The sequence below is a fragment of the Galeopterus variegatus genome, unplaced genomic scaffold (genome assembly GCF_000696425.1).
Source record: "Galeopterus variegatus unplaced genomic scaffold, G_variegatus-3.0.2 Scaffold4933, whole genome shotgun sequence".
In the NCBI taxonomy this organism is placed as follows: domain Eukaryota; kingdom Metazoa; phylum Chordata; class Mammalia; order Dermoptera; family Cynocephalidae; genus Galeopterus; species Galeopterus variegatus.
The window spans coordinates 213,675-224,691 of record NW_007731044.1 but is presented as its reverse complement, the minus strand read 5'-3'; the positions used below and the strand labels follow the sequence as shown (position 1 = coordinate 224,691).

General features: G+C 38.4%; 1 protein-coding gene across 1 annotated transcript in view; it reads left to right on the top strand.

Annotated features, from left to right (window-relative positions):
- LOC103604045 (protein prune homolog 2-like) overlaps positions 1-10,814 on the top strand; it is an 86,812-nt gene extending 75,998 nt beyond the window's left edge. Inside the window, exons 9-11 of the mRNA XM_008588633.1 lie at positions 1,153-1,191; positions 6,098-6,145; positions 10,640-10,814. Of these exons, the coding sequence (XP_008586855.1) occupies positions 1,153-1,191; positions 6,098-6,145; positions 10,640-10,670 (118 nt within the window). The 3' untranslated portion in view covers positions 10,671-10,814. The remainder of the gene's footprint in view (positions 1-1,152; positions 1,192-6,097; positions 6,146-10,639) is intronic.
- Positions 10,815-11,017: the final 203 nt, after the last annotated feature.

The window sequence follows — 11,017 nt, the reverse complement described above, 5'->3', positions numbered from 1 at the left end:
GTCTACTACTTGCCCTCATTGCCTCGATTTCACGTTATACAAATTTCAAAGTGATACAAGCCATAGCTCCTTTCTGTTACTGAATAACATTCAGAAAATTTGATCTCGGCCATCCCAAGGCCAGTATTCAGCTGGGATGGAGTCTTGTCATCAAAGGGCTTAAATGAACGAAAAACATGCCCAACCTGGAATCAGATTTATGATCATTGATTATAGCTGATTCTCATTACGTGTGGCAGTTATGTTCTAGAAAGCCACAGAGAACACTGAATTAGCAAAACTAAACTGTCATTCCAAGGGGAAATACAGAGTTAGGTTCCTATAAGTGTCTGGTCACAATATTTTTATCGATCAATACATAACCATGTTTTATGTGCTTTTCTGTTTAAAAGCACCTTATTTAGCCTAGACTGTTGATTTGTTCACATTGAACTCATGGCCAACAGCACTATAACTTGTGCCTGAACGAAGTTTATCTAACACACATAAAATCGTGTTTTGTCCGTCGTTTAAAACATTTACCTGTCATTTTTTCCATCTGTTCGTTCGTTTTCCTCACGGCATTCGTTTTTTATCTCGTAAGGTACGATGAAGAGAGATCTTATAAGAGAAGCGTAAGGTAAAACCTGATCTACAGTTCACGCTGGACCCTCTGTGTGTGTACACCAGTGTCTCACTCACGGGTGACCTCAACATGCTACCAGAGCAAGAGGTCCTTGTATCAGTCCCTTGTATACCATTTCTGGTCTTTGTCTTGTGTGTAAAGCTGTTGAGGTCAACCTAATTTGCAACTGAAACCCACTAAACAAGACGCGTCCCTGACTTGGCCCAGGCTGCAGGCTATCTTTATACCCAACAGACCAATGTGGATGTTTTCAGCTTTATTCAGCCAGCATGTTTCTGATCCCCTTGCAACTTTTGTATCTCCCTTTATGAAGGAATTTCCAAAGTAAAAGTACGTAAACATTAAACGGGAGGAAATGACACCACATTTAATTAAACAAGTGTGCCTCGCCTCAGCGCTCCAGAAGACAGTATTTAAAAGCATATGCACACCACTTACGTTTGGCTCTGCTTTGCTGCCTGACTCTCTTATGCTCTGCTTGCTTCTTTTTCGTTTCTTTTCTACATCGATAATTTTTGCTCGTGCAGACTGGATGAAGAACTGAGGGAAGCATCAGAAGCAGCTAAGTAAGACTTGGTTTTCATGTAGCAGCTGGCATGATGTTGGCTTGCATTTCAGGAGTGAACTGGGAGAATCTGCATGCCTGGTGTTTTATTATTGCATCCTGTTAATAATGCTGCACTTAAAAATTCACTTTCTCTCATGATAAGTGCAATCTCTGTTATTCTTACTACAATCTATTTTTCCCCATGATCTTGATTATCTTGAAAAATATATTTGTCCTTGTCATTTAATTTTTTTTCAATGCACATGCAATTCTAGGCACCACAACAAAATGCACATGCAATTCTAGGCACTACAGGTGCCACGACACATAGTGTCACATACAGATGATCATTAGATACATCTAAGCAGCAGAACCTCACTAATTCATATTAATTGGGAGATATGATAGCAAGTCAAAATCTGGAAGATTTTTGTAAAATCATTTTCATAGCTCTCCAAGATTTAAAACAGCAATGACAACTCACTAATTCATATTAATTGGGAGATATGATAGCAAGTCAAAATCTGGAAGATTTTTGTAAAGTCATTTTCATAGCTCTCCAAGATTTAAAACAGCAATGACAACACCACCTTATTAGGTGACTTGGAAATATTGCTCAGCTAACAGCCTCTGAGTTATTTTGATGAATAGAAAAAAGTCATTACTCACTATTGTTAAAGTATGATTTTCAAAAAGGCAAAATAATAACTCTCATGCAAATATAAAATGACACATGCCAATGATTTTATTTATTTAATGAGGGAACCAGTAAGATGTTATTTCAAAATGACAGTTCAAAGAGCATTTGAGAAGCTAGATACCTCTAGGTAATTTATAAAAGAATGTTTGAATAAGATTGTTTGGTTAGATACAAAACTGGTTAATGTCCAACAGGGCAATAAACTGTAACATTAGGGTTATCTTTTCTACGTGACAGAAATTATTTGCATCTCTGCTGGACAAAAGTCTACAAGGTAACCTCTGCCCCTTCAGAGTTCTAAAATAGCCCAGCCTATAGAAAGTCAGCTCAGCACTTCCCTGAAAGAATATCCAGTCATTTACTTTTCTTGTTTCCAAGTTACAAAGAAGTTTTCTGACACTACATGTTAAATGTAGACAAGTACTGTTTGGAATGTTTGCCATATTAAGTACATTAAGCTTCTTCCCCGTTTCAAATGTTGTTTGCGCTGCTAATTTTTATAACCAGCTCTTACTTTAATTGCAAAAAGCAGAAAGCCTGGGCAATGTCCAAAAAGCTACAAATTCCGAATAAATAAGATCTTATTAGAGAGCTTTTTCTACATAGTTGTAAACGCCAATTCTTCATCAAAGTAATCCATTTAGATTTTTTTGTGGTGTATATTTATTGTAAGTAACCTACAAAATTATTTGCCTATAGTGTGGATCATTTGTGTTAAAAATTAAAGATTTTTGCTTTAGAAAATTTAGCATTAGTGTAGTTTACTGTTACCATACTCTTATTTTATTTTATTTTTTTCTCGGCAGCTGGCCAGTACAGGGACCTGGACCCATGACCTTGGTGTTACCAGCACCATGTTCTCCCAAGTGAGCTCACCGGCCAGCCCTACTGTTGCAATATTCTTATTCTCTAATTTTCTTTCAAGATAACTGACACCCGTTTAGACTAGCAAAACTCAAAATTACGTAAATTTTTGATTTTTTTATTTTTCTGGCGCTTGGACTGTGCAGGGATCTGAACTCTTGACTTTGGTGTCATCAGCACAATGCTCTAACCAAGTGAGCTAACAGACCAGCCCTCTAATATTTTATTCTAACAGAATCTTCTTAGTTTCTAACTCAGCTGTTACAAATAAAAAGTTGTGGAAATAAGGAAGCTATTAGGAACCAAGGAACTGAATGTCGGTGTGATGTACCCTGTTAGCATGTGTCTGCACTCGAATTGCTTTGTCATCGCTTTGTCAGATTCCCCAGAGAGAAAACCTCAATGAGTTTCTCTTTCAGATTTTTTTTTTTTTTAATGGTAACATATTTGTGGAATGAAAGCACTATTTTCAAGACAAAAGATGGAGGGAGGGAGCATCAATAATTCTCCAGCCAAACCCCTCCTAAAGTCACATTGTCATGTTTTTTTCATTATTACCATGAAATCTTTCTTCCAATAAATATTTTTTCCTTCCATATTTATACTTTTCCTGCTTAGCTACCTTAGTAAAACAGTTATTGTTTTTGGTTTAGTTGTGTAGCTTTCTCTTTTTTTCTCTCACATCATTTTTCTTATCTTTCCTAACCACACAAAGCCTCCCCCCAGGTATCTAGATAGTTCAGCTGGTCCTAAAAAGTCTTGACTTCTCTCCTAAAGGAAGCACTATGTTTGTGCGTAGTACACAGTAGATGCTCAGCAAATTTATGCTGCATAAATTAATGAATGTGCATAAGAGCAAGTTCACGGCTATTGAGCAGTGGGTCTCAAATTTTATTTTGCCTATGAATTATCTGGAGTGCTTGTTAAAACACAATACCCTAGGCCTCACTCCAAGTTTCTGATTCAGCAAGTCAGGGTGGGGCCTGAAATCTGCATTTCTAACGAGTTCCCAGTGTTCTGGAGTGCTTGTTAAAACACAATACCCTAGGCCTCACTCCAAGTTTCTGATTCAGCAAGTTAGGGTGGGGCCTGAAATCTGCATTTCTAACGAGTTCCCAGTGTTGCTGATGCTGCCTGTCTCTAGGGCAGTGCTTTGGTAGCCACTGCCTTAAATAAAGGGCCGCATAAAAATGATGAGATTTACCGCAGGAGTCTAACACCTTGCTTTGGATTCTGTGAGTAAGCCATTGGCTTGAAGAATCCTCCCCCAACTGATCCTATTTCTTTTAATGGTGACATCACATGTAAGAGGAATTGAAATGTATTTACACATTGAAAATGTGTAAGGAGAAAGAATTCTACTCTGTTGACTCCAAAGATGATCAAAATGCCTTAGAATCCTACCATGTCAGCATACCAACAACATCTTCTCAGCTATCTTTCAGTCTCTGAAGTGGTCCCTAAATCCTAGGGCAGACTGTATGTGATGATTTTTGATTCAGAAACCATGATCACTGCAGATCTATGGTTAGAAGCCTGATACACCCAGGTTCATTCTGTTGACAGATGTATTCTAACTTTCCACGTGACTTTATTAGAAAGCTTGAGGATTGGTCTAACCAAAGGCAAATACTGTATATATACTTTGTCAGGGAACAGAACCTATGTATCATTTTTCTTTATTCCACTAGTGTTTTTAAACATTCTCCCTCTCCCCTCACATACACACACACACCACCCATCAAACTGTACCCCACCAGCGCGGCCTCATAACATATCAAGTTCAAGGATTTGGATCCCTGTACCGCCAGCAGCTGAGAAACAAACAAAACAACAAAACAACCAAATTGTACCCCCCCAATTGACTTTCAGAAGATGATTTGCTCAGCATGCCTTTTCTTTAAACTTTTGATCTACACAGGAAAGAAAGTACTTTAGAAGGATAAATAGTATACCTAGAATCATTCTTATTTTGAAAATGGGGAAGAATCCATCTTAATAGTTTAAATGGTTTGCAAATTGCTATTTTCTTTGGAAGGATTACTCAAAGTTAAAAAGCAGAAAAGCTGCATTTGGAAGACTGCCCTTTCTTGATTGCTTTCCAGCTTTGCTAGGTTTTTCTAGCACAATGTCAACACTTACTTGACTGTTCTTATTCACTAAGGTTGCCATAAAAATACCAGACCACCAGCAAGAAGGGTGGACAGGGAGGTGGAAAGAGTCACCGCCCTGCCCAGGGAGACAGCCTTCTGTCATTTTCAGCCAAAAACCTAATCACAGAACTTCTGTGCAAACACAAAGATTACCTTGTGACATTACTCACATTACAAAAGGAACTCTTGCATTTAAAAAGGATCATAGAATCGCTTTAAATCGTGTTTGTTTGCCTATAATAAAATATTATTTACTAGACGAGAAAAAAAAGTAAAGGTCAAAGTGTACCGAGTATTAATCAGGAATTAATATAAAGCAAATGTGAAATTTGCTCATAAAGAAATCATACTACAAAAGGAACTCTTGCATTTAAAAAGGATCATAGAATCGCTTTAAATCGTGTTTGTTTGCCTATAATAAAATATTATTTACTAGACGAGAAAAAAAAGTAAAGGTCAAAGTGTACCGAGTATTAATCAGGAATTAATAAAAAGCAAATGTGAAATTTGCTCATAAAGAAATCATACCAATATGGAATATCAGAAACAGCTAATATTATACAAAAAACATAAACACCATCAAAATATTTTTATTTTATTATTTTATGTGGTTATATTTTTCTTTCTGGACATATTCAGTTTAGGTTAATGATAGGATTTGTGTCACCTGAACACAGCTCAGCTGTATGGAGTGGTAAGTGTCTTGTGACTTTTCTGTAACAACAACAATGAGAAAAAGCTGACACTGGCATTTTTTCTTCTACTGTCTTGAAAAATCCTCATTCTTGTGAAAACTGAAAGTGAACTGTGTTTATGTGTAAATAAAATTAGGCTGCTTGAGAGGGATTTTCCTTTGTTTATAAAGTATTTTATTATTTGGAGCACAAATAAAATTTTGCAATATTATGTTTCCTGAATACGATAGATTGAAAAGTCAGAGGAAAATGACAAGGACAGAGGAGACCACTGGAAGTGTTTGGAGTTTTTAATTTTTCTTTTATGTTCTAAATCATGGGTCATTGTCATATTTCAAAGCTGCTGGTAAAAGAGCCACAGCTTAATCTCATTGTCTATTCAGGTGTAGATTTGTTCAGAATTAGTAATTGCACCACATTAAACAATTTCAAATGCCCCAAATCTATTGCGCTTACAAAGTAGTAACGGTAAAGAAAATGTTGACTGCTTCCTATTTTTTTCCTTGCACTCAGAACTAGCTGCCTGTACAATGATCCAGAAATGTCTTCTATGGAGAAGGAGTAAGAATTTGCCATCAATAGCAGCTATGTGGTTAATTGTAATGTTGTGTGGCTGGGCTCCAGAAGAAAAAAGTCAATTGCGGATTGGGTAAACCCCGTTTAGATGTTCAGCTCCCATGTGCTCTATTCCCCAAATTAGAAATTTAAGGAGAAATTTGTCAGCTGAACACCATCTCATTCATAATCACCACTTAAATTCCTTAAGCACAACCTAAGTTTTTACATGGCATTGCATTTTTCCAACCCTAAAATGAGGAGAAAATGAATATTAGGGCCAGATGTGAGAACATTTGGGCAAGAGGAATTCAACACCATGTTCTGAATGACATCATTTATTTTAATTAGTGAAGGTTGGAACTTTCACTTGAGCTTAATATTTTGGTAGATAGGGGAGAAAATGTCCTTGTTTTGCAAATTCCAGGAGGCAGTTGAGTCTGGATACGACCTTAGGAATGATCTAGTTGGATGGTTCCCATCCTGGAGAAACAGTAATCTGAGGCGTATTGAGTTCTTACTGTGGGCCAGACTCTATGTAAAAAGCTTCACATGCAGTATCTGATTTTAATTATCAGAAGAAGCTTATGAGGTATATTTTACAGATGAAGAGAGGCATAGAGTGATGATCTGACCAGTCCAGCATTGGACAGCTGTACAAATGGCCCAGAGCTGGGACTTGACCCTTGGCAATGCAATTCCAGAGCCAATGGTTGTTAAATCAGAGAGACGTGGTCTTAATGCTGAATGGGTGTACCACATCTGACTTAGCTAATTAGTGATCACGTCAGTTTCAGGGAATAAACTGTGGTCACCAATATGCTCTAAGAGAGAACTTGGCCATCCATCCAGCTGGGGGCTCCTAATTTGGTTTGAGTTGTGGAAAATTTAATATTGTCCTTGTTCCCAGGAATTGGGAAGGAGGGGCAAAGATTCATTGTGTCTCTAGTGTCACTTTTTGCTCTCTTCAACCTTGGAGGTGCAGTATCTGTGCAGTTGCCACGTTGACCTCACGGCTTAAAGGAGGTTTAGGCACATAACTCCAGAAAGACCCAACCGAGAAGTGCACAAAGAACAAAGGCTATAAGGGGACCTTTGAAATCACACAGCTATTTCCTCAAGATCACTCTTGATCTGCCTGTCTGAGATGAAGGCAACAATTGCTTCAAGCAAATTGCCACAGGAAATTCTGCAAAGCCCAAATACCTCGGTCCACCATCCCTCTTTCTGCAAATATTGCCTGCCTCAGTAAAGCGGCACCCCTCGGGCAGTTAACCGTGCCCGCAGTTCCCCGGCTGGGTGGATGGCACGTCCTGATGCCCAGCCACTGGCGGCCACATCTCGGGGCTTACCCACTCCTTTGCCTGCCTTGTCTGTTTCGCTCTTCGTGCGTGTGTAAAGCTGTCCGGGCTGGGAAGAGGGCAGAGCACGGCTTCTTGTTTGGGCTCATTCCAGGGCTGGGCATGGGAGAGGGAGGGTGCTGCAAATTGTGAACGTTACTTCTCACCCAGAAGAACAGATTCTTCTCGAGGCTTCCCTTTTCTTCAGCCCTCGCTTTCCTAAGCCTGTTCCAGGCACGTGATCACAGCGCACAGACTGAGATGCGGGAGGGGGGCAAGAGCTGCCAAGAATTTTGTTTTGCTGACTCCTGGCCCTGGGGTTCTGGCTTTCTTCAGTATTGGAATGTTGACTTTCTCTCACCCCTGGTCCACTACAGGCCATCAGGGACAGGGAGAAGTTCTGTGTGGAAGCATTTTACACCTTCTGTAGCTAGTATTGAATGAATGAACTGAAAAATGGGCAAGGCTGTCCCAAGGGATAAAATGAAGTGTGCTGATGCTGTAGTGGCCTCTCATCTTCCTCAGACAGGAGGGAAGGTTCTGCCTGTCTCCCCTACTCTTCCTACATAAGACACAAATGTTTGCATTCCTGATTAAACAATATCATCCGACACTTTGTAAGGAAACTCGTTTAATACATGTTAGAAGTGAACATGCCCTAGCATAAAATTACCAAAAGGTTGCTCTGTCTCACTGCAAAGTTGGTTATAGAAAACTAAGCTCCTCTGGCCAAAGATACCTTTTATTTTCAATTCTGATGAAAAGTATTTTTTCTTTCAAAAAGAAAGTGTTTTAAAAAGTAGCCCTAGGTGCTTGACTCCTTTGCTTTTAGGTTTGAGTTTTTATTCATTCGTGTCCTAAAACTTGTGATATGCCTTTTCATATTTTCTGTTATTTTTTATTTTCTTGCTGGCATCCGAACCCTTGACCTTGGTCTCATCAGCACCATGCTCTACGGAGTGAGCTAAACTGCCAGCCCTATATTTTTATATCTGTATGAAAAGTATGTGATTAAGAGTGGTTCTATTTGGGGAGAGTTAAATTAGTAGCATGGTCAGTAGCTTCATTAACTACACAAGATTACTGTTGTTTAAAAAATTAATCTTGCGAGTGGTTTCCTGTATTTACTTCAAAGAAAATTGTCCACTTTTGACTATCTCTTGCTTCTTCCATAAACTTGGGTAAATTCAGTTTTTCAGCTTTTTGGCTACCAAAAGCTGAAAAGATGAATTAAACCCTAGAAGGTTTACAAAAACTTCAGTATGAAAAATAAAGTGTTTTGACAGGGGCACCTGGTGTGAGAGTTGGTCAGATGTTTATCAGGTGCCCAGTGAAACAAAGCGAGTGTGTACTTTAAACCTCCTAAGATGATTACAGATATTCTGACCTACGTTCACACTTTTCAGATGTGTCTCAAATTTTGGTTTAGTAGGTATACTCTTGGTCTTTAAGAGAAAAAGAGCCAACACCATGAGAGAAAGAATAAAATTCCAATCACCAAATCAAATTTAATACAAACCTCAGAGAATAACTGCAGCTGGGAAGTATATTTTCAGAAGCAAAAGCAAGAGAAAAATTATCTGGTTTGTAAAGGTATATTAGAGAAAGATCTAGGGGTTATCATAGATAAAAAGAGGACACCCCCCAAAGTAAAGCTCTGCAGGTAAGAAAACAGGTCAGATTCTTAAGAGAATAAAAAACAGATTAACATTCAAGATGACTTGCCTCCTTGTGACATTCAGCATGTCTGGGCTCTGAAAACTCCCAAAGGAGACAAGATTATTGCAAGTAGAGTAATTAAACAAAGAGATGGTTTTCCCGTTTCAAAAAAACACAGAGCTACTCCTACTACTAATAACAATATAGACATTACTATCTGTTTACTATGTACAATGGAAAACTCTTTAGACTTAATCCTCAGCAAGCCGTGAGAGAGGTGTGATTGTTCCATTTTAACAGATACAGAAATGGAAACTTAGAGAAGGTAGGTGACTTGGCAAAATCCCTACAGCTAATAAGTAGTAGAATTGCTGAGGGTATTTCAAAGGAAAGATACTTTACTATTATAAACTAAGTGAGCAGGCACTGCGGGTTACCAGTCGCTTTATTTGCAAAGCTACTAGAAGAAACACTGCTCAGCTGCTGCACGTTCTACAAGTAAAGCACAGTAAACTTTGCAGCATGCAGACTTAGGGCTCAGGAGGGCAGATATAAGCGAATCAGCAGACACTTTGCACATTGTCCAATTGTTTCTCTTTTTCCATGACTGAAGTTCTTTCTCTGGCTGTTCACTGGCTTTTTGTTTTCTTCTTGGGTGGATGTGCTAAGAAGTTGTGCTGCTGTGTTCATTAAGAGGAGAGATGCACGTGACTTAGGAAGTTTTAGACTTACTCCTTATGTATTTGGAAACCCACTAGACATTCTTAACAACAAGCTTTTCTATAGTCCTAAAAATTCATTTCGTTAAGATAGGCTAACCCCTTTCAGTCAAATCCATTGGCTTTTAGACTTACTCCTTATGTATTTGGAAACCCACTAGACATTCTTAACAACAAGCTTTTCTTTAGTCCTAAAAATTCATTTCGTTAAGATAGGCTAACCCCTTTCATTCAGTCAAATCCATTGGTTCCTAGTAAATGTTGTGGGGGGTTTTTTGTTTTGTTTTTGTTGTTGTTTTGCTGTTGTTTTATCACTTATGACTTCTTACCATTTAGCACTTGTCAGGCATGATTTATTTCAGGCATATCCTCTGTTTGCTTCACAAGGAAAGGTCACTTACTAAAAATAGATCCTTTATTTCCAAAATGCAATGATGTTCCTTATCTTAATCAACTTTAGGAATGAAACTTAACATTAGTCTTTTGCTTCCCCGGACTATTTTGAAAAGGTGTAAAATGCTTCCAGAAATAATTTTGTAAAAATAAACAGATTAAAGAAAAGGTTGGCAACTTGGTGAGGGAGGGGGGGCGAGGGGGTAGGATTGTATTTTACCAGATTGTTCTAGTATAAAAAACTTGCATGATTTATTTTCAGTAAGTCTCTTGAGGAAATGAGCAAACACATGCCACCCAAATCATTATTAAATGTTTCTCATTTGGTTTCTCATGGTTTTCTCTCTCTCTTTCTTTTTTTTCTTTTCTTTTTCTTTCTTTCCTCACAGTATTGACCTGAAGCTGAAAGAGAAGCTGTAGGTGGCCGTGGCTGGAAGAAGAGGATGCTGGTCTGCTCTGTGGTTCTGTTGAAACTTACCTACCTGAAAGAGACAGGGCTGATGTCACTTATTTCCATTTGCACTACCTGGTGCCATCCTAATTTTCTAAGGGGAGAAAAAGGAAAAGAATTTGTTTACTCTTAACATGTTTTATGAAATTGTGTGTGTTTTCCTATTTTGCCAATTATGTGCCTCAAAGATTTTAGTTGAACCTTAGCAAGAGAGTAGGACCTTCCATTTCAATATTTCGCTAACACTTGGTGCAGTGGTATTTTGTCCCTTAGACTGGTGGTTACCAATAAGATAATTTTAATCCACTGTTAAGTG